Source organism: Amia ocellicauda, chromosome 10 (genome assembly GCF_036373705.1).
Source record: "Amia ocellicauda isolate fAmiCal2 chromosome 10, fAmiCal2.hap1, whole genome shotgun sequence".
Taxonomy (NCBI): domain Eukaryota; kingdom Metazoa; phylum Chordata; class Actinopteri; order Amiiformes; family Amiidae; genus Amia; species Amia ocellicauda.
In genome coordinates, this window is record NC_089859.1 from 9,425,715 (window position 1) to 9,450,562 (window position 24,848).

Here is a 24,848-nt window from a genome sequence, read left to right on the forward strand (position 1 = left end):
TATAATGTGCCCATTTGGAAACATACAACCCTGACTGTGCAGTCCCACTCTGCACATACATTTTTATTTCTGAAAACCATCTTAAAACGCTTTACATTATGAACCAGGGAGAAATACAGAACAATCGTACAATAGTAAAAAAGAAATGTGTATATATAGACATTTGTAAAATTTAGGTTACTATTATAGAGGTCACCTGCCCATCAATTTATTTTTGTATTTATTATATTTCATAGGGTGAAAACTGTAGTTATCATAAGATTAATGTAGTGTAATGTTCTGCTGTGGCTTAACCCAATCCTGGAGATGTACTCTTACTTTCTAAACACATGAAGCAGTTAACAGCCACTGGCATATGGTATTAAGCTGTTAAAGCTGAATATGGAACATTTGAGTACAATGTAGTAATTTTTTAGCATATGTAATGCAAAATCTAGACCCTCTCCAAACAGGATTTGCAAATGTCATTTAGCTAGTGGATAAAACGGGAATTACTTGGAGAGCCCTGAGCCGTAATAAACAGATTAACTATTTTTTTTCCTTTTAAATGTAAGAAATTTGGCATTTTATTTCCAAATGTGTCTCTTTAGTCAAATGACATTAACCAACATTTTCTCTGCTAGAAGAAAAATTGTCTAGCCAGATCTTGTCATTTTCTGTGAGCTGTGGTTTATAAGGTGTTTCTATTAAAGGCTTATTATGTGTGATCATCACTGAACAATTAAAGGCTTCAGTCTCTAACCTTTGCCTAACCATACCTTGACAATACAATGACGACTGGAAATACCAAATTTATTTGCTAGATTTCTCAGACTGCATTCTTTAGTATGCTAACTAATTGGCTTGGTGGGCATCCCAATGTGGCTGTTTGAAATGAATGCCTGTTGTCGTCATTAAGTGGTTGGAGTAGTGTGTGATATCGTGCATGATCAAAAATAAAGTTGTTTTTCTAAGATTCCAGTTCAGTGTTAAGAGTCTATTAGCAGAAGTTTTAACATTAATATGCAATGGCACCATTTTACAGACCCAAATGCAGCCTTACTTCATAGTTGGTTATCATGTATTTGTCTTTTGCCATTGAAAGAAGTTGCTCCCAACATACCCTTCAGAATATAACTTCTGCTATAGATGCATGTCTCTTCTTAGTTTCCTTTTGAACAGAATGTACTCTCCAAGTATCCATCTAGGGAAAGTTTTTCTCTTTTTGTCCCTGTACCTGTGTGTGTGTGTATGTGTATGTATATATATATATATATATATATATATATATATAATGTTTCCTCTGCGTGGGCCTTTGTTGAAATCAAACGTCAGTAACGCAGTATCCCTACCCATGCTATGTTGATTCAGTTTCATAGGATAGGTGTACCTCCTTCCAGACATCTTTCAGCACCGTAATGGATCTGTGGTATATCATGACAACTCTCTGATTAAGGAGGACAGGGTTCAGTTGGATAAGTAATAACAATCCGCTTACAGGGGTCAGACAGTGAACATGATCCCAAACGGAGGAATCAAAATTTCAGACATTTACAAGGCAATGGGGAGGAATTTAAAATCCATTTTAGGAATTTGTTTTTTGTTTTTACTTTCCTTCACTACTGAACCTTTGTCCAATGGAGTAAGTGCATTCATTTATCTGTTATGTTTATATATGTATATAGGTCCATCAGGTTGATAAAAATGGAGTGACGTCTGGTTATATATTTTAAAGTAGACTTTGTGATTTGTTTTTGTTGTTAATCGCATCTCAAGTGACGGCAGGGGAACAGAAACAGTTAGAAGTTTGTCTGTGTTCTGGTACTTTCTTCATGGTGTGAAGTCTGACTTTATCATCTATGAAAGACTGGACTAAACAGAGGTGATTTGTGACCTGTGAAGAGGCCTAGTTAACTGCAGTTTTTTACAACCCACTTTATTCCTCATTTTAGGTACCTTGTTCTCGAGCAGATGTCTTTGCGAGCAAGCAGCTCACCGTCGTGGAGAAGAGAATGCTAATGAAGTTCCTGACCTTCTGTATGGACTACGAGCAGCATCCCGAAGAGTACCTGGGTATAACTGACTTTTTCTACATTTGAAGAGAAGGTGAGGGAAGGCAGAACTAAAGACACTGAGGGTGGGATTCCTGTGGTGACTTTGAAAAATAAGCAGAAGCAGGGTTTTGTACCTTTGTATGAGAATGGGCTGATGTCCACTTCACAAGTAGGTTATGACCCTCAGACTTGTTTAAGTTCTGCAATTGCAGATTTGAAAATTAAACTGCCTTTTCCTACACAGAAAATTACATACATTTTTTTCTGCTCTTGGTGAAGGACATCATCAAGAGATAGCAGCAATGAAATAGCATTCTGAAAAGGCAACACAATATAGCAAAAAATACGAAATAAACAAAAATAATATTATTTTACTTATTAATTTATTTATAAACTGATCTGGCATAGAAACTGCTCCCCCTCAAAGAAAAGTACAGCCTAACCACAGTAGGAACACCAGTTTAAGGGTTAGGGTATTATTCAGCTACATCAATGCTACATGTCTGACACATTGTGAAAAATGAGACTAATATCCAGTAATGATAAGGCTTAGATTCTTCCATATATAATGTAGGGTTTCCAAAGTTGGAATTTCCTACAACCCCCCACCCCCCTTCTGAAAGTGGTTTTCTTCTGATAAACAAGAAATCTTTAACATGTTTTGTCTTCTATTTTTCTTGGTCTTTTTGTAGATTTCAAAGACCGCTCATTTTCAGAGTTTCTGAAGACTAAGAAGCTAACTGAGAACTTGCAGCATTTTGTTTTGCATTCAATCGCCATGGCTTCGGAGGCTGACAGCACAACCGAGGGTCTGAAATCCACCCAGCACTTCCTCCAGTGTCTGGGGCGCTATGGGAACACGCCCTTCCTCTTCCCACTCTACGGGCTGGGAGAAATCCCGCAGTGCTTCTGCAGGTCAGAGTGGGGAAAAATTTCTTTTTGAATTTGTATTATAACACAAAGTCGGTATACCTTCCTATCCTGGGCCCTTTATCCTGCTCAGTGATAAAGTGTGTAAGGTGGATTGTGAGGCTTTACAATCAGCCACTATCTTTGTGCAAACCCTAATTTCACACTGGACTAGCATATCAAAAAATGTCAACAAAGTGCTTAAAATATTTTGCCTAAACAAACATTAATTAGAAAATATGGTGTGCTAATTTATTTTATACAACCAAGCCTCATCAAGGTATTCCTCCATTGGTTTTATAAATGCACAAGTTTTGTAAATTACAAAATCATGTGCATTTTGAATTTTATCCAAAATATAGCCATATAACACAAATTAAATCGTACAGAGGAGGTATTGTAGCTAATGTCTGAATTTGAAAATGAGAGTATCCATTTAATAGTATTGTCTCTCTCCGTTATCCTATTCATATGTCCAAATATAACCAAATTTAAGAAACACTAAAATTATAGTGAATGCAGCCAGCTATGGGGTAAGAGGGGGATAAAAAAATGGATCATTTTTATTTTATTTAATGTATCCTTTCAAAGCATAGTGAAAGCTTTAACACTGGAATGAATTGGAGGTTTCCAGTAACAGGGTATTACTTTTCATAGAAGACCGTTCAGAATAGTGCACTTTGAGTACTCGAAAAGAGTGTTTTATCACTGCAATACATTTGGGACTTCTCTGTAACTGTGGTACTTAGAGGAATACTAAAGGATTTAGCAGTGAATGCAATACAATGATGACTTCCATATATCTGTGTCTTAATGTCATTCAACCATTTGTTTTAAATACTCCAGAATCGGTAATAGTTTACATTAGCTTTACCTTATTAGCTCTCAGCTGGGAGCAGCAGTCATCTTTTTTCTGCCAATACCTATTTGTTTGTAGATGACTGTGGAATAACTTTTTCAAATTTTGTGTTGGTGTAAAAATAAAGAAGATATCTATGTATATAAACTATCTTGGTTGCCAGGCCAATCTCATATTTCAAATTTCAGTGTCTACATCTTGCTATGAAGAAGTGTGCTGTTGGGATTTATATATAACTTTCTGGAAGTATACCTAGCTTTATTTGTAAAGCTTTGCAGCTGCCTTAAACATTTTATAGTTTATTTTATCCTGGCACACTAATTTTGCAGTGAGAGCAGTATCAAGCCCCGTTAGACTAGCTCCTCTTGTTCAAATAAATAATACAAGATGTGGATCATACTTACTTTTGAAGTAAGAGAAAATTTTTTCTCTCATTTTGTAAAAATATAAAAAATATACGTTTGCTTTTGTTGAAATCATGCATAGTGAAGATATGAAGATTAAGTTGTTGACATGCTTTGTTTTAGGTTGGGTTTACGATGACTGAATAAGTTACTAGAGCTTTACGTTACAGTGGATATAAGCCTCAATGAAATCCTCTACTGCTCAAGTCATCAGCTAGTTTTTTTTCTGGAATATTTTTCTGAAGCAGGCGTTGAGGCCATCTAAGAAAGGAACCCAAGTTGGTGGCTCCGTTATGTGTAGGGGGTGTCTGGTGATCATATCTTTAGCAGATGCTACTCATAAAGCTGTGCAACTCGGCACAACGAGCCTATAAGTGCCAGTAGGGTGTAGAAAATGAAACCACCATTACAGAAAGAGTGGTTTGACAATTGGTAGGACCAAGGGACCATAGAGAGCAGTAATAACAAACATATGATAAACCACAGATTATACTGGTGATGCAAAGCAATGATAATGATAATGATAATAATAATTTATATTCTCAGTATTATTGTTATGTGGGTATTACTATCAGTGAAATATTACGCTTGTACTTTGTAGTACAACCTTTATCAGTTCATATGTTAGGTTATGTTAAGTTCATAAACCCTCGTCATTCACATTCATTTTGATAGTCAAAATATTTTTGCATATCAGTTAAATAAATGCTTAACCACCCCTAACCATCACTTGCACAACCCTCTTTTACATCACCCTTTTTAGAACAAAAAAAAACCATTATCCGTATGGGTGCTATATCTTTTTCTGCCAGTAACTGGTTCATTTCATTTGGTGCGTAGATGGAAAACAAAAGACTGAAATTAGTTTGTTGAAATCCATTTTATACACACATACTATTTCATGTTTGTGGTCAGTAGTAATGAACTGCACTGACAAGTAATTGGTTTCAATTATACTCCTAGTAAATACCTGCCTTTGCACAATCCTATTCATAATTAAAATTGATTACTTGGTATTTTGTATAATAGCAGGTGTACCATGTACTGCACTAACAGGAAGTGCTATTATTTATGTAAATAATAATACATCCAATCTTATGTAATGATCTTTGTGCCCCAGACAAGATGATTGGAGGAGTGCGGTCCGTAATAATGAAATTATTCCCAGGTATCTCTTCCTGATCCCAGGTTTCGAGCAGCTTCTTGAAAGCATGATGCCACATTAAGCAGCGAAAGCCTGATTATGTTTATGTGCTTCATTTGTTTGTTCTTCCCTTGAGGAGAGCCTCGCACTTGGATAAACGGCAGGGAGGTGAGATAATCCATCACTTTGAAACCTGTTCTTGGGTGATGGATGGATAGATGGGGAAAGTAACTCAATAATCTTCATTTTTTCAGGTTATTCACAGATCAGTGAGCGTTGCTGTTAATAAAGCTATGGAATGCTTTTGTGTCCTTGCCCATATTATTTCTCAAGTTTTGACAAGAAAAGACTTTTTAATTTGTAAATAACCTTTCGGGCAGAAGCTCTTCGCCAGTGATGCCGGCGATTGGGAATAACTCATTTGTGAAAGCATGTCACTGTGCTGTACCTTTGTGCTCTAATTTGCATGGTGGATTATGATATTCCAATCAGACAAACTGCTCTGTTTTTCTGCTGTCATCGAAGACCAGCAGGGGAAATTAAATAGATGGTTGGAAAGGTAATATACATTTATTAGAAGGAAGATTCGTGATCATTTGGGTCATGGATCATATTACCCGCCTTTTCCATCATAAAGATAAAAGTCTAATTTATTTGCATCAAATTGGATTTAATTTCTATGAAGCCATTTGCAGACCACTCTCTTGTTGTCTCTAAATTATTCACTACCATTAAGCCATTCTGTAGCTCGACTTCTGAGATTATATTCGCAAATAATGAACATAACTTGTAGTTGCTGTGTACGTCTGGTAATTTTGTTGGTTTAGTATGGTCAGGACAGAACAGGATTTATTACTAATACATGGAGTACTTGTAAAGTACTCATGTTCTCAGGAGCTTTAAATCTTTCCAGTGGCCTAAAAAATCTAAAAATTTTAATTATACTTAAACAATATGAACCTTTGTCAAAATATAGAAATTATTAAACAAAAGCCACTTGCATTCCACCTGGCTTTGTTCTACAGGATTCAACGATGCCATGAAAGCTGCCGATAGCGGTCAGCACTAAAATTATTAATTTAGATTAATGGGCATAATTCCTCACAGAAATTGATGGCTACACAGGTATTAACAACGTTCTAGAATGGAACAATTCCATTTCCAAACCATTTTAAAGCAATACAATTTATAGGAAAACATTCACTGTGCCACACCAAACCCTGGCAGCCAATGACCCCCACAGAAGACCACTTTAAAAAGTAATAGGCAGTTTGTCATCCCATAGTTTTTAAATACTGCCGGACACTGAAGCAGAAATAGTTTATTTTTAACATTAATCTGTCTTGGTACATTACATTAAGAACTTTCTCTTAGTCTGGTTTAATTATTACGTTTTTGTCCATGTATATACAGAAATATATAATCTTTATGAGAACCATTAACAGCAAATTCTTCAATTTAAATGTAACCACAGCCATTATTAACAGGTCTGTGCTGTTTATTTCAAGTGGTATTTCACGGAGGTGATATTAGAGCCCTTAAGCCTATTTTTGCTTCTTGTTACATTACCTTTTAATTACAGAAACAACTAGTTAGAGGCAGTTATTTTCTGTGGGTTAATATGGGGATGGAATGAAGATTTATTTTGGATGTGACCTTCACCACATTAGCTGGAGCAGTAATCAGTGGAATTAATAGAATAATCAAATTATACACAAACTCATAAATCATCGCGAACAGTGCTGTCAAAAGTTCAGCTATTAATGGGTTCTATTGTTTTGCCACTGTATTAAAAAATCACATCCCCGATTCCTGCCTTGATAGGAACTGAAATGGCATTTAAAGGCTATAAAGGACTGTGGGCTGCGAGGTCTGAAATTTTCACAACTGTTAATTTAGCAGTAATGTGATTTGATGTCACCGGGGCAAAGGTGAATCTGAATAACAGTGTCGGCGTTATCTTTCAGGGAAAAATTGCATCATTGTTGAAGACAGCAGCCAGTTAATTAGAGTAATATCAGTTTAAACGTCTGTCATTTAGGGTTAATGGCATCAAAGGGGTTCCCTGGTTTTCCATATCAAGGCCAAATTGCCTGAATGGTCTATTGTAAGGACATTAGATTGGCTTGATGATTGCTCATGATTTTATCCAAACCACTTTATTAAGATGTCATGTCTCATAATTAATATGGTGGGACTCAGACAGGTATAATGTACAGATGGGGTGGGGTGAAGCATTCTGCCTGTCTTCCACTGCAGGTCTATAACTCGGAGAGTGGCAACCTCTTTCTCTGGTCACCACGTCTGCATGGTTTTCATCCTGCACGATGTGTTGCAAATTAGATGTCTGTTTATCCATAATGCATGAACAGTAGCACAAAGAACACTTAAAAGCCTGTTTATAAGCAATGTATGACCTAAAAGCCTCCGTGGCATATAGTGACTTTATCAGAGCATCTGTTTCCAGTGGCTGCTATTTATTCTATAGCTTCACCTTAATAAAGAAAACCCTTGACTTGGCAGAGTCAGATGCAAAGTTCTTTATGAAATGTCCCTGCAACAGAAATGTAAGGATTAAGCACTTTGTTTGTTTTGAAGATTCTACCTTGTTTTTGCAATGATAGTGTTGTACTTTCCCATTAAAAGGTAATTGAATAAGGTTTTATGTAGCTATTTTATTAAAATGTTCTGGAAATAGGGAGATTGTGTCTTAAATGATTTTACTGCAGTAAACATATTGCTGGTGGTGTTATAAATAACCACACTTCTGACAGGTTTTTATGTTAGTATCTGACAGAATTGAGTTTTTCAAAGCTGATACGTTATATAGGTGTTGCCTTTTACAGTCAGTGTAAAATAATACAACTTTTTAAATAAATGATGATATTTTTAGCATGTCTGTGAAACCAAATAGGGGCTTTCAAAGCTTGAAAATCTGAACCTGGACAACTCCTTTGTAAACACTATTGGTCAATGGTGATGGTTTTTAAGGACACATCATAGTTTTGTATATATAGTACATATCCTCTGTTTTTAAAGGGGGAAAAAACAAAAAACTGAAAACGTTACATTTCCTTTTTTTCTGACATGCACATACAAACACACACCTATACTTGGAAAAGGTGTACTTTCATGTGTTTTTTTATTTTTCAAGTGTGGTGATAAGTGTTAAGATGAAAATGTGCAAGATAAAATAACTTTTCAATCTGTCTGTATATCTTTGGCAGGATGTGCGCGGTTTTTGGAGGAATCTACTGTCTTCGGCATTCTGTCCAGTGCCTGGTGGTTGACAAAGAATCTGGGAGGTGAGTTCTGTGTCATTGACCCTGCTTTCACACGGCTCGTACAAAGAAAAAAAAATAGTGCTCAGTGTATGGACAAAAGAAGCCTTGTTTTCAGCCTTTTGTTCTCTTTTCTAATCGGGGATCAACCTTGATTAAAAGTAATTTGTGTATTGGTCCTCCAAACATGGAAAGTGGGCCCAGAATATAGATACGAAATTAATTTTCTTGAGGTAGGACTACAGCTCCTGATCACCCAAGCTTGGAAGACAAATCATTCCGGCTGCCAGGGGGCCAGTGATGAGTGATGTTAGTTTTCCTTGTGGCCTTACCTACACTAATTGATTTTCATCAGAAGACAAAAAAGCCCTCTGTTACTGCATTTTAAAAAATTGAGTTCACCTAAAGTCTCATCAGATTAATCACTGCTGATAATGCATGTCATTTCGAGAGAAAGAGCTTTAATGAGTTTTAAGGTAGATTGTTGTCATAAACTAGGTTAGCCCCTTTTACTCAAAAGATAAATTCTTTCATCTTTACAGTGGCTGACCCCAGGCTAAAAATCTTAATGTCACACCGGGGAGTAAGAAATAGCTGCTTGGGAATGTTGTTGCTGGGAGTCGAGTGTTCAAAAATCTATTATTACTTTTCTCTGATATAAGTTGTTGGGTATTTAAGGCAAATGGTTTGATTTTTCAGAACTTTTTTTTTTTTTGGTAAGCTTGTTCCTGTACAGATTTAGATTGCAAATGTTTAGTTACCTTTTCCTTCATTAACAAATAATGTTAGTTTCTTTGTATGTAACAGATTGTATAAACATCTTCAGCATTTCTGAACTCTTTCCATTGACCGTTGATCTAATAAAGCAAACTGAAGTGACTTCTAGATATATATTTTTTTCATATATTGCCCTATTTTAATGATGGTGCTACCATCATATTTGCATCATGTTATTCAGTGGGGTTGTGGGGATATTTCCTATAAACATCAGGATCGTTTTTTTGCTTTGATTCTGTTTTTAGTTTAGGGTAAGAATTCCCTTCATACTTGGACTGAACTAGGTTTATTAAATGAAGTTAAAAGGAAGGTTTTGGGGTTAAATTAAAGACAATAATTTATTATGAAGATATTTACCAAAGTATTTTTTTTTGTTTATAAGGTTCAGGTGAGATTTAGGTTTTGATATCCTGGTTAACATATGGATTTATTTTTATTTTAAGTACTAAATTTAAGTTAATTCCCTGATAATATTGATGACAGTTGTGTAGTGGACAATCCATGAATATTACTTGTTTTGTTACAATATCCTATGTTTTTTTACAATATATTTTTCTGTAATATAAAAGTGAGCAACATGCAATGGTTTATTTGAATACAAATTAGGGTGATTTATCGGTTCAGTTAAATTAACTTAATTTACATTACCAATTCTAGTGAGAGGAATTTGAGAATGAAGGTCAAACATCAATAAAACAAAGTACACACTTGTATGAATAACAGATTTCATTTGTTTCAAATTGCCATGTAATGATGTCTTTGGTTGCATTTCCAAGCCCCCTTCTGTGGTTCTGTGCTCATCTTTGAAGCTCCGAAACCATCGATGTAGTTCACACTGAAGAAACAGAATGTCAGATAGTGCAGATTAACCGCAATAAAAAAACTGATTAAATGGATCCGTTTCACTCTTGGTGCAGCACAGACTTCACCAGCAGGAAATCACTGGGGTTATTATTCATCTGCTGAAAAAAGTTTAGCGAATATGAAAAAACCTGCAAGGTGTCTGGCCTCCACAATGATTTTAATTCACCAGGTATCATAAATTATCACCGTACGTCTTCCCTTATTATATACATAAAACCTGAAAAGGGTACAAGGAAATTAATATGGCACAGTCTCCCAGCACTTACTGCTCATAATCAGTCCAACTCCGAAGCTGGCGACTTTCCCTCTTGTTCCTCGTGTGTGTCTGCTCTGTTGAGGTCATTACTTATTACTTAATTTGTCCTCAGTTCTCTGCCGTGGTCTGTGATGGTATGAGTGACAGATACCAATCTGATAGCGGTTTGTTATTGGGCATTAAAGCCAGAAGGTTGTGATGAGCATGGTGGTTTGTGTGCAGCACTGGGATCTTGGACAGATTTTAATCATTATTCCAATTCTCAGCATCTAGAAACTGGATACTGAGAAATACTTTGACGAACTGAAGATCCACTGTAGTCAGCATTTCTTTTAGCTGTTTTTAAAAGAATGAATTAACGTAGAGATATCAGCATTGCAAACCAAGTAAATGACAGTATATGCTGTCTGTACAGGTAGGTTTATAATCTAGGATACAGTTTTTGTTTTGTTAGTGCTGGACTACTGGGGTGATTTTGCTTGGGGTAATTTAACACTTTTTATGGGAGAACATATGAATGATTTACTTTGCTGATTGACCTTCATGGGCATTCTTTGTAGTAAATTATTACAATGTTTCATTCAAATCCTTTGTTATAGTCAGAATACAAACTTAAAATATTGACTTTATGGTAATTACAGTGGTTTAATTGAATTGATTTTAATTCATTTAAATTAATATTTCCTTTTCAGAATTGGCATTAATATATTTGTATTTGTTTTGCAATGAAGCTTGCAGTGAGAAATGCACTGCTATATATATAATGGAGTATTCTATATCTCAGTTAACTTTAGTAAAGTACAGTGCTTTAAAACAAATGCAAGATGCAGCATAAACCTAATTCAATAAGTTACACCATTAAACACAACTACAGTTTGAGATGCAGTATAGGAGACTACAGCAACTAAGGTGGAGAATTATAATGCAATATACTTGAACAATACAAGACAAAATTGGCTAAGCACAGACATCAATCAGAGATCATGCAGCAAAACAGAGTTCGATGAAAGGATCTTTATGATCAGACCTGCTGTATAGAAGCAAAATGACAAGGACAAAATGGAAAGCTAAATTATTGAGGTATTGAAAGACTGAAAAAAGTGTTAAGCTGTAGAAAAAGACAATTAAACACATCATGGAAACAAAAACTAAAATATAAAAACACATTCAAATATAACAATCAGTGAAGCGTCTCTCCTGATGTCCTGTCCATCTACATGTGCTCTGTACCAGTCACCTGTTCAGGTACACTAGCAGTGAATATTCTGAACAGTGTAGCCTAGTTTAACTGTCTGTCCAATCATCTGGCTTTTCTTTCATTTTCCCTCTGTACTTCAGATTCAAAGCAGACATCTTTGTTATAAAGCACAGATGCAAAAAGGAAAGCAGCGTCACTACAAAGCAAGTCCCTCGGCCTTATCAAACCAATTTCACTGTTAGCATAATTTCTCTGTTGTAACGGATCTAGTCTCAAACATATATCAGTGGAACTCTAGTCAAGTAGAAAACCAGAAAATGTGTGTGTATAACCATACAGACAACGTTTAAATTAAAGTTTTAAAGAAGAGACATTTCCTTCGTGGTTGTGAATTGTGCTGAACTGTGTTATCAAATTGTCATTGAAAAGGTTGAACGAAACATGGCTGTTCTTAAACTTGGGAGCTTTGCCTCTGCATTTCTTTTTTTTTTTCTACACATCATTCAAACCTGTAACAGGCCGTGCTACATCAACTCTGTTTCCACTTTATCTGCATCATTTTGCCTCTGGGCCATAGGCCTACTCCTCCTACTGACAGGCAGCAGAGGAACGCCAAGAGTGACAGATGGAAAGTGTCCTTAAAGTATTATTTTTATTTCTCTGTGCACACAGTGATTGAAAGTTCAAAATTTCACTTGCTTGTTTCTACCATCAGGAGTCCTGGTCCCTGTTGATGTTCGCAAGCTCTGATACTAAGCGGGCTATCTGCAGCATTCTGTCCACCGGGGTTCTCCAAAGGTTTTATTTTGAAGATCCCTCTTCCATTAAGGAAATCATTTTTAGCCCCTTTCCTGGGAGAAATATTGTAGTTCTAGAAGAACTTGGCTTGGCTTTGTCAAATTGAGATTGTGATGTTGAGAGGCACGCAAGAAGGTTCCCACATGCCCTGCAATAGCTGGACCATTGCAAACTTAATTTACCGACTTGGAAGAGTTATTAGAAAAATGGAGGGGGTGTAAATGGTGATTCTGGAAAGGTCATAGAGAACAATGTCAAAACAAAATGTAGTTGTGTCGCAGGCTGCTTTGTACTAAGTCTGCTATTTAAAACTGTTATAGTTAATCAGTATCCTAAAAGTATAATGGTATACACTACCAGTAAAATGTTTTAGAACACCCAAATTTTTCCAGTTTTTATTGAAATTTAAGCAGTTAAAGTCCAGTGAATAACCTGAAATGATACAAAGGTAAACGGTAAACTGGCAGAGGTAAAAAAAAATAAGTTTAGGTTACCAAAAACTGAAAAAAATGTACATTGCAGAGTTACTGTGTTACTACACCCTCTTAAGCATTAGTTGGCAGTGTTACACATAGCTCCTGTGTATAAAAGTTACACTGTATTCCTACAATGCGCACATCGTTTGAAAGTTTGTTCTCTTGGCTACCAGCGCGTTTCATTCTCAAACACGTACAATTCACAGTTTTTGTGTTGCCTGCTGTCATTCAGAGGGTGTAAAAACCAAAGAGAATGCTTCTCATCGTTAGAAAGCTGAGAGTTTCAGCTTTCATGGGATACCAAACACTTGGCAAACAACACAATAGTAAAGAGAACACATGGGATTAAAGAGAAGCACACGGATTTGGTGCCCTTTTAAGGGACCAGAGGGGTTTGTCAGTTTAAGAGATTACATTTTGTTAAACAAAATTATTCCATGCTTTCTTTTTATCTCCAATTGTTTACTTGTTCTATGCTTTAATTTCAGAGTACATTGAGACATTAAACTGTGTATATTTCAATAAAAACTGGAAAAATTGAGGTGTTCTAAAACGTTTGAACGGTAGTGTAGGTGGTAAAATTAAAGAAATTAAATATGGATCAGAAAGTTATGAAGGATGAGGGGAAACCTGTGAGAAGAGCAGAAATATCATGGAGAAAATAAACGCTGAGGAATGTGGCACCCTGCTGAATTTTTCCAGGAGTTTTCTTTTTGGTAGAGAATGTAAAATCAGGGGAAATTAGGTGCTCTGTGGTATTTTTATAGTGACCGTATTCTCTGAATTGTTCAGTCTTGTATGAATTAGATTCTGGGTTTTATAGAAAATCATATAGCAACAAATCTGACCGTGGAAACACTGCTCCTTTTAGGTTCTCGTTGAATCCCACAGCAACATCCCCAGGGTTTTGACCCTACATTTAGAGAGGCATTTCATAAGCTGTAATGTGCATTAATAGCTTGGCTTGAGGATGATGAAGCGGAATGCAGTAAAAATTATATTTAATTTACAGTAATAAAGGTAAGGGGATTCAGCTCACAACAAGAAGGTCAGTTTGCCCATGGCGTGAAGGCGTACTTGAGCCTCGCACGTTTTAATAGGAGAGAAAGCAATTAGTCCTTATGACTCAGGGTCTAGCATTATAATTAACTTTTAGTGTAATAGGTGATCAGGCAGGTACACGGTTTTGTGGTCCTAAAAGTGCATTAACTAAGTCTAAAAGGTTGGAATGACACATCGGCTATGTTATTTTTGATCAGTTTGGGAAGTATAAGGTATGGCTTGTTTAAGGTTTATGCATAGTCAACTTCAAGAATAGCCTTGATGTCAGATGGCCCTGTGCTCCCAACTTCATTACAGAAAGTAATGTTTATTGCTAAGACCTTAAGCTAATAAACCATAACTTATGTAAATATTCACAGCCCAGTCTGATGATGTAGTGAGCTTATCTTTGGTGTGACGTGAGGACTACTTGGCGGAAGTCACCCATATCCTATTCGTTTGCATCTGGATTGATTAGAAATGTCAGTCTTGAGTAGGGAAACCGAAGTAAATAAATCTTAATTTACATAAACAGTCAATTCTTTGGTAAAGTATTATGCCCTGGCATAGTGTGCTTGCCTTTATTGTGTTGTGAAGTCCATTTCAAGGATGTCACCCTTAGCCCATTAGTTTGGATAATGAGCCCTATAAAGCACATTTATAACTCTTGACATAACAAGCAGACAGATTCTACCATTCAACCTTTTAATCTAAGGCACATTGAAAGAAGGTCATAAGGGAGTATGTGTTCACTGTAGACATTTGAAAACTGCGAAGTGCTTCTGGAAAATTCTCCCTTCATATGTGCTTTTGTTTAGAACACTTTGAATATGGGTATGAAAGTGACATCTTTCTAATTTCATTGATTTTTCTGACCCAATAGCTTTTTTCACATTTTCACCTGCATTTTCAAAAAATGGTTTAACACATTAGAATAATTTTTGGCAGATTTAAAGTTTATTGCTCTTGTTGTAAAGTGCTTTCATGTTTTTTGGAATGTGCTGCAGAAATGTCAGCTATTGCTGTCCTTTCAACCATTCACTTTAAGCATCTCTCCACCTGCAGGTTTGTGTCTTCCTTGGTAAGGCTATGGGCACAGGCTTTAGTGATTGGTTTTGCATATATTTTAAATGATAAACCCCAAACCTTTCTACTAAATCACTGATTTGAAGATAAAAATAAATAAAATGCCCAAAGCCAACCCAAGTCCCATACAAAGCACACTGCATCTGGAAGTTTGCTTCAAAGCTCATTCAGTTCCTCATTTCAGCTTCAGGCAAATTCTCGGAAGTAAAATGCACTATATTCTCAGAGATCACTGGTTCACTACCCAGAAGCAGCCTGGTCTAGTGCTTCTCAAGATGGACTTGTTCCATCAGGGCTCTATCCATCTTTCACTTGGCCCATAAGATGCTCTGTTTAAATCCTTATGGGGAAAAAAATACTTTGTAAGATACTTGCATTGATGATAATTCAGTGTGTGACTTAAGTCCTTAAGACAAAACAAAAATAAAAGATTTTCAAAAGTCTATGATCCCAACCTGAAAGTTCTTAGTTTCTTTCAGTTCTTTATCTCTCTCTCTCTGGGTTTCATGTATCAAGTAGCAAATAGATTTAAGGCTTTGTTTAAAGTTGACCTTTAATTAATCGGAACATCCCAACACCTTCATGAACACATCTTCCTGGGGCAGTGTGTCAGTGAAAACAATAACCCATAATGATAAGTTCAAGCTATGTTTTACCACTTATTTATTTATTTATCTCCAGATGTAAAGCCGTGATTGATACACACGGACAGCGAATCAGCTGCAACCACTTTATTGTGGAAGACGGTTATGTGGCTGATGAACAGCGCAAGAGTGTTGAGTACAGGTGAGCACCCTTAGTGAGACCCATTCCTGGGGTCATGATCATTCACTCCTGTGGTCATTACTAAAGAGCAGGTGAGAGGTTTGAATTGAATTGTATCTTTATTTCACATAGCCCAGAAACTCTTTAAAAAATGTTGCTGGAATATTTAAGCAGTTAACAATTGAATCAATATTTAACGCGAGTTATTAGAAAATCTCATATGTGTCAGAAATGTTTGATAATTTGTATGTCTCCACTGAAAATAAGGCATTAATTAAAGATTGAAGATTTCTGCTTTTTATGGTTTGCTATCGATTTTTTTTTTTTTTTAAGATTAAACATTTGGAGTTTTGAAACATTTCACAAAATCAAATTGCTCAGTGGAAAAAATGTATGTATCACCTGAGGTATTTTTTGTTGTACAATATACCTCTTCTTCAAGTTCCTGTTCTGTCTTTTTCAAAACATTTGCTTTTCAGTTATTTATGCACAGTTGATTTTGTTCAATGGAGCATAAAGTGTTACCTCAGGGCTTTTTTTTTTTTTTTTTTTATAAAACGTCACTTGATCAGTATTTATTTTAAACCCCTCTATCCCTGCTTTTCTTGTTGTATAAAGAACATATTTTAATGTTTGGTTGAAGGTGTAATTTTTGCTCTTTGTGTTCACAGGCAAATTTCTCGAGCAGTTCTCATTACTGATCGATCCTTGTTAAAAGCAGACTCAGATCAACAGGTATTGCACACTAGTTTGTATTAACAAATCATCATTGCATTGATCTCAGAATAGATATTAAGCTGGTCAGGATTTGGATATTACATTTTTGTTATATTATTAATCTTTCTCTTAATACATTTACAGTTTTATTTTACGTGTTTATGTGTTTATTGTACGTGTCTAGGTTTCTGTCAGTGATTTTTTTTTTCCTCGCAATTAAAAAAAAAAAATCTAACTAAACCACATCATTCAGTGATGTATAATTTTATAAGCACCAGGATAATGGAAAGTGAAATATCTTTATGAGGCACAGTGATACAGTTTTAGAGATTACATATTATTTGAAATTGAAGTCTGTGTGATTTAAATATATCGGAAAGCACAAAATAAAGAAATGTCATAAGCATGCAAATATTAAAATCAAGCATATCAGCAAAAAAAAATGAAAAAATACATTTATTTTTACTTATTTAAAAGACATTCACTCTAAAGTTAATACTTGCATTGTATTGGTGTTTGGTGGTTTAATAGTTTCAACTCAGCCATAAATCATATTTGTTTTAAGTATTACATATGAAGAAAGAGAAAAGGCTAATTTAATTTATGCTGGTAGAAAGTAAAGAACAAAATTAATTTCTATTTCTTGACATACTGTGGAAATTGAATATTCCAAGGTGGTCTGACAAAATGTAATTAAATATTCAGTCTATTTTTAATTAGCCGTTCGTCCTTTTAAATGACAGCGTGTGGACGTTCACAGATTAAATGTGTAGATTCTGCTTTTTTTTTTGCATGTTCGCTATTGGTGCACATTCCATCTTAGCGTTTTAAACCAAAATCTTTCAATCCGACACTTCATCTGCATTGATAATTTCTAGAATGAGCAATTTGTCCTTTGTTTAAGCAAAAAAAAGAGAGAGTAAAAGAGGACTTCAGAATTCTCCTATGCGCATTAAATTTCCTTTCAAGTCTTGTTAATGCAGTTCTTATAACAATTGTGGCATCAGATCCATTATAACACAAAATATCTTGTCGAGAACAGTTGCTTTTCTTTTTTCCTTTTTTATAGCTGTCCATTCTCGTAAGCTGACCCTGCTTTATTTGTCTGGCTGTTTTAAGCCCAGAATGGGACACTGCATTGTGTGAGCATAATTATACCATGCAGTTTACTTCAATAGATCATCTGTTTTCAAATGAGGGAAGGGATTCACACAAAGTCCTGTGAAATTTATTTATGAGCCCAGCCGGTTACCTGCCTGCTTATGTAATTGATTTTATCTGTGTTTATTTTATATGTGCAACGTTATTCGTAGCAGATTTGTTTCACTGTGTGCTGCTGTTCCACAGATTTCTCTGATATCTGTCCCTCCACTGGAGGCTGGGCAGACTGCTGTCCGTGTTATTGAGCTCTGCTCCTCGGCCATGACCAGCATGCAAGGCACCTGTAAGTAAAACAGAAAAGCTGATTTAATACTGCTTTTTGTGTGTGTGTGTTTTAAGGTTAACTTTTTAAAGGTGTTTCTGCTACATATTTGAATCTGCAAAACTTTCCGATTTCTAAAATGATACTATCGGTAGCATTAAGCCTTTATGGATCCACTTTGAAGTGTGTATCAATAAAATATGATGCTGCATTGCTGGGATCTTGCTTCACCAGCACAAACAAATAATAGTATTGATTATTCTGAGCCAATTTGATGTGAACAGAACTGAACTTCTCTTGGTGGATTTTATATTGTATTATTATTCAGTATTGCTTTTCAAAACATTTGCTGGAAAGACAGCAGGCAAATGTTTATCTGTTGTGGACTAAGTTAGAATTGCATGAATATCCTAGGCCTTTCAATTAACTGGTGTTTTATTTATTAATACTTCCAGTATATTTCTAGAGGGAGAAATTGGAAATTAAAATGTGTAGGAAATCTGTCCTTATTAGTTATCCATGGTTGCCCATCAAAATGTAAGGAGAAACATGTAATGGGATGATTTTTTTTTTTTTATCCTGGGCAGATCAACTTTAAAGAAAGGGATTATATGACATTTTCTCATGCATAGCATTTCACGTCCAGTCCTGAAGTTTTTCCTGAAGAAATTATGTAATTCTAGCAAAGCTTAGGACCATATTCTTCATCAGATTAATAAACAATTATGTTTTTTGATCCCTTCTTTTAAGTGTTTTATGCACTCTTATTTATTTGTGCTAATTCATTTACACTTGATAATATTTCTGCAGCAAAAAGAGCAACAACGAATCCTTTGTAAATACAATCGATAAAATGAAAATAAAATAACATCAAAATGTTTGATTCATTTTTTCAGGACTGCTTACAGAATCATATCAGACATGAATGCTTAGTTTTAAAGGAATTTGTGCATGTGGAGTACACCATATGTTCTTTTCTTTGCATGTTCTTGTAAATTATTTCTTACGAAATGTTATAATTTCAATGTGCAGTTTCATGTTGAAGAGTTTCTCTCACAGCTTGTAAGACTGCGAGACTATGACTCGGACTGTAACTGTTTGGCATTTGTTGGAGGGGAGCAGCAGCTGTAACACTAAACTGACAGTATTTGGATTTAAGCTGCCTGTCAACTCTTCTTTCCCAAATTACTTATACAAACACATGGACCATGTAAAGAAGTAATACGTTTAGAGTAACATTTCAAGTTTTTATTTTATTTTTAGGCAATCATAGTTCTTATACTATACTAAGTACTGGTAGTGGATACCCTAAGCATTTTGGTTTTTATTGTGCCCTCCCCAATTTATAATGCCAATACAAATGTCACTTCACTGCTGTGTTGAGTCGAGGGACAAATGATCAATGAGTGACCTTAAACATGACCTTCTAGAAACTTCTCCCCTGACAGTAGGCATATTACTACATCCACAAGAATTGGGCTAAGTTGGACCTCAGTATCATCCTCAGCAGACTATCTGCTAGATAGGTATCATTTCAGCATGATAAGGGAAATCAAGCTTATGATTTTTGTATTTTTTCATTAGGGTCCTTCTGGGTACAAGCTAAGTTTGCACAAATATCCCTATACAACAAAGTGAACTACTGTTCTTTCTAAAGGAGATACTCGGTATCCATGACTGAGTTCCAGTAAAGTATATATTTGTATTTTTTAAATGTAATTGTATTTTCTGTTTGCTCATAGTAGTTTTCTGTGAAAGCCACTGAAAATAAAACCAATGCTTTATAGAGATGTCACATTCAGTCAGAACATTGATTTGTCTGGAAGGTACTCCAATTAGTCGGCAATATTTGAAAAAGTAATTTATTATTATTATTTTTTCCTTGATGTTGATCATTATTATTATTATTTTTTTGTCTCAGATTGATTTGGAACTGAATTATTCACCCACTCCTAACAATTAAGATGAATATGTCTATTCTCTCGGCACTGGATCGTTCTTTGGAGAAGGTTGCAATGTAATCAGTGTTTCTGGCTCAGTGGAACTGAACTCCTTCACTTGCCCGCCGAATTGAGTCCATAATGATGGAATCATGAAGCAAAATCATTGCTCTTCCTGTTAGAGGTTTCACCGTAAGATAAATGGTCAGAGCCCCTTTAACTAATGCAGTTATACCTGAGTGGATCAAATGCAATCACACTGTGTAATGATGAGCGTGACAGACACAGGACTCGGGACCCCAAGACAATGATGCGATTTTTATTATTGATGCGCAAATGAAATAAGGGAAGGTGATTTATAGTTGAGTTTGGGGCAGAATGGTTTCTGACAGCCCCAACACCATTACGGGTTATGAGAACATGTCGTTTTCCCTTTTCCGATTTTCTTTTGCGGTGCTTATGATGTATTCCCTACTTATGGATGGATTTGCTTGTCCCGGAATGTGCGATCTGGTATTGATCTTCCCGTCAATTGCAATACCAGCTCTGTGTGACCACACTGCCACATTGGCCTCTCTCCCCCTGTGTGGTCTGATCAAAGTAAAGAAGGTTCCTGGAGTTTCCAATGGCAACCAAGTGTTTCCAAGGTCAGGATTCTAAATTCGAATACCATATTTTAACAACTGTATTTAGTTAATATTAAGGTTTGTATCGTTTTTGAACTACAACATTTAAAAATCAATATATCCGCATCTCCAATTTGTTATCAGTGTATTTTATACGAAGATGATTGTTTGTTTCAGTTTGTCTGGGAAGTTGGAAATTTGTTTCCATCCAAGTTCCAACCTGTGAACCTTGTGTGAGGAGACGGATAAGACTTCGTCTCTTTTACCTCTCCCATGTGCAAAGCGGGGTCTGGAGTTGGCTCGATTGGCAAAGACACAGAGGATCCTCAAGCTTTTTCTTCTTGTAAGTCTTCCTAGGGGAGTTGGACTAAGTAGTAGTGCTTTTTCTGCCATTTTTCTGCTTCCCAGTAGAATTCATTGCCTAAAGAGATTAAAAGCCTCAAAGCTGACAACTTATCTGTTCTTCATACTTTCCTAGATAACACAGCTTAAGAGAATTAAAAAAATAAGTTACATCAAGTGTACTGAACAGTTAAGAGCAATAACAAAAGATCAATGTAACATTTTTATCTGTGACATAAATATTCCTAAAATATTATTTCATAGAAAAAAAAAAAAAAAACTACAAAATTCTTTGCATGGTCTAAATTAATGTAAGATTGTCAGAGATCTTTGTGCTGAGATGGTGGTAGTAGTAAAGCTTTATTTAAAAGAATCAAACTTTGTAAAAGTGTATCACAAATATCCAACACAGTGCAAAAAACCCACACAACAAACACAAAGTTTAGCAATATCAGTTTATTAGAAGGAAGGCATTTATTTTGCAGTGCACCAATACTAGAGCGAAGACTATAGATTTCATTATAATGCATAGTCATGATTTTAAAATAATTTTAACTGCTGGGCTTATATCCAAGTAACACATTGCAATGTAAATACCAGTGGGTGTAGTGTTAAACTAGTAGTTTCATTGCAGGAAGTAAAATTTTACACTTTTGTTTTTTAATATCAGGTGTTTCATTGTTTTTATCACTTGAGCAGTGACAGACAATGAAGATAGATGAGAAGAGTAACCTGGTACCAGTTCTTGAACAACTAACTCCACTTATTATAGTTGCTGTTAGAAGTAAGGAGATGACTGTCTCCTGTTAAGATAAGCTCACAATACGAGCACCTTTTTATTTTTATTCCATCATTTTTATTTTTTTTATGTCTTCCTTTTATTTTTTAGCGGCTGTTCAGCACTTTTCAGAGTATAATGGCAGGTTTGTGTGTTCTGCCGTTGACATCTCCCAGTGAACATTTTGTCAGGTTTTGCATTGCCTCGTCAATTCCAGCAGCAGACTTTCTTGCAGGACCAGTGCAGAGACTGACGAGTTCCTGTGGCTCCAGCTATACATACCAAACTAAAATACCACACTGCCAGAGTGAGCTGTCAGGTTTATGAAGCAGGTCAGTGTTTTTTAGATGGTTAATGAAACTCAAACCCTCTGATTTCTGTTGTGTAGTCTTTTTTAATGGTCCAAGTCAATCACTGAACCCTTTAAAGCTGTTAAGATCACTTCATATTCCAAAAATGAGGGTCATATTTACTTGTGACACCCTACATATAGTACTTTCTCTTTATAACTGTGTAGACTAGTACCTTTCAACTTCTTTTCATTTTACACTAACTGTCTTTCACCGTGGGGGTGTGAATTGTCCTGTGAAGGGATGGCGTTTATTAATCAACAAAAATACCACACACATTATGTGCTCACAAGGACGGTACCATAGTGATAGCACAACACTTGTGCTACAATGGCAATATAATAATAGGTAGTAAAAGTATTACCATGGAATATATCCATAAATACTATATGAATAGGAAAACAGTTACAGTAAGGGTTACCATTTTGTGCAGAATTTGCCATTGTGCATCTGGGTTTTAAGAACAGGGGACTGAGTCACTTCACTTTGCTCCCAGGATGAAGAAATACCTAAAGCAGTGTTTGTGAGGATAAATGAATGTTTTGTGGAAATCAAGGATGCTTAAACATCAGAAGGGTTTCATTGTACCTATGACTTATGTCATGGTAGCATGGATGAAGGAAATGAACAAACATGACCTGTATAGCAGAGAAGATTATTTGTGGACGTGTACATCCAGCAGAAATAAATAATGTCATGTTTGTGAACCCCTTCATTATTATTATAACACCCACTTCAAAGTGTTTGGTATAAAAGGTATGTTTTAGGGAATGTGGCCTCATTTGAAGAAATGCAATGTGAAGACACCTTCTTCAAAACATTGTGCTTGGTAATTGTATTGAGAGTATACGGTCACTGCCTTTTTCATACTACAGTATGTGATAGAGATACTTACTGGGGTGGTGGCAAGAAAATACTGGCAGGGATCAGTTTAGATGGCTGAACTGATGGTGACACCGTTGACAGCTGCAGTGTAACTGCTCTAGTATACAGGAATGACACTCACACACCTATTTTAACAGCAACACTTTCCCACACTAAGCTAGTCTGGCTGACAACAACCTTGGTGATGAAGGTATCACTAGGCTGGATTGCCCTGTGAGGTTGGCTGATCTCAACCCCAATTGAACCTGTCTGGGATGCTTTTGAAAAGACTTATTGGATCCTGGCAACACCTTCCTGGATTAATTCCACAACTGATCAGTACGGTATAGAGGAGTGAAGGAGGATCCGTCGGCAACATATCAGATGCTTGAGTGGCGACCTACTTGTGCTGCACCTTGGTCTTGTTGACCAATTTTCTCCATACTTCTTGTTAGACCACACTATTTTTATATTCCCGACTTGTGATTGGTGATCCTTTACAGTTTTCTGCAAGGGTTTATGTTGTACCCTTTTATTGCAGGTTTATTTCTGCCTTCTACTTTGTCTTTCACTTTCTGAAGTAATACGTGGGGATAATGCAAATCACAATTTCTGTGTGATGTATTCTTCATCCCCTTTAAATAAAATAAACCTAATGTGATTTTGTTGAGAGGCATAAGGTGGTGTAAATACCTCACTGTTCTGTGCTTTGAAAAACTTGTGCAGACGTTTTCCTATATTTTCCCTAAAATTGTGTGTTCATAGAACAAATCCTTGCGATTTTCTTTCTGACTGAACTCGGCACATACCCCCTCCCTCCCAACTACTTTTGTCTCTGAAAATCTTAAAGATCTATAAATCAGAATCTAAGAGTGTTTTTATTTTTGTTCTGCAGAAAAATGGGTCCTAGTTGACTCTGTTTTAGCAGATGTAATCAACTGTAGGTATGTGATACATGTCCTAAAAGCAATGCCTTTGGATGCGAGTACTCATCATTTAGGGAGAGGAGTGCTGGATCTAATGTACGGCTGGAACAACATGAGACTGTAAGGAGGGCATTCATTTATCAAAAACCTCTCAGCCTCCAAAAAAAAAGGAAATGGTATATTCACTTCCATCTAAAAATGCACTAAAAAAATGTAGTATCTGGAATATTGAAAGGTTTGATTTAAACCCTACACACCATTTAAAAAAAGGCACAGCTGATGTTGGTTTGTGCAGATTAGGAATTATGCTAACACTGGATTAATTTGTTTCCCTAAATACTTATGTATAAATGTCATATCCATTTCAGTATTTTATATAATGCCGAGCCTTAGCTCTAAGTTAAGCAAATGTATGTCACCCAGCCTTTAGCTCTTTCCTTCGAAAATCACTTTAGAAGATCCATTTGTTTTCAGTTTGCTAGAGGTTCAAATACTTACTGAACCAATATCCATATTCTGCACACAACTTCTTTAGAGTTTACATGATCCATTTGACCATTTTATGTTACTTGAATTTGCTTTTGCTCCTTTTCGTAACTGAAGATTCTGTATTGCAAAATCTGTATTGAGAAACTTCACTGTTTCATGCTATACTTTCTGCTTAGGATTATAGCATGCTGGGTGTGACCACACTTAGCTTCAGTGATTTGGGCACACATAAACAATATTCTATAATCTGTGTATGTTGGTGGGCATTTCTCAGAGCCTATAACAAGAAGTTTCTGGAGTGCAATCTCAGGTGAGGTTTTTGCTAGCTGAGGAGGGTGACTTCACAGTGACAGTGTTTTTTTTTTTTTTCCCCTTACATTATCTTTGAAATCTCTTTAGCCAACATGAAAGATCAGCTCTTTAAAGGATTGTTGAGAACACTTAAGGGCTACCTGAACTCTGGGGGATTTTGTGATCAATTCCCTTTGCACTTCCGAGTTTC

The 24,848-nt window shown here is 35.9% G+C and overlaps 1 protein-coding gene across 2 annotated transcripts in view; it reads left to right on the forward strand.

The window, feature by feature from the left end:
- The window catches only part of chm (CHM Rab escort protein), a 55,904-nt gene that overhangs the window by 19,439 nt on the left and 11,617 nt on the right, over positions 1-24,848 (forward strand). For both annotated transcript variants that reach the window (XM_066714919.1, XM_066714920.1), the window contains exons 7-12: positions 1,932-2,052; positions 2,726-2,948; positions 8,577-8,654; positions 15,808-15,912; positions 16,563-16,626; positions 17,956-18,052. In XM_066714919.1, the coding sequence (XP_066571016.1) occupies positions 1,932-2,052; positions 2,726-2,948; positions 8,577-8,654; positions 15,808-15,912; positions 16,563-16,626; positions 17,956-18,052 (688 nt within the window). The remainder of the gene's footprint in view (positions 1-1,931; positions 2,053-2,725; positions 2,949-8,576; positions 8,655-15,807; positions 15,913-16,562; positions 16,627-17,955; positions 18,053-24,848) is intronic.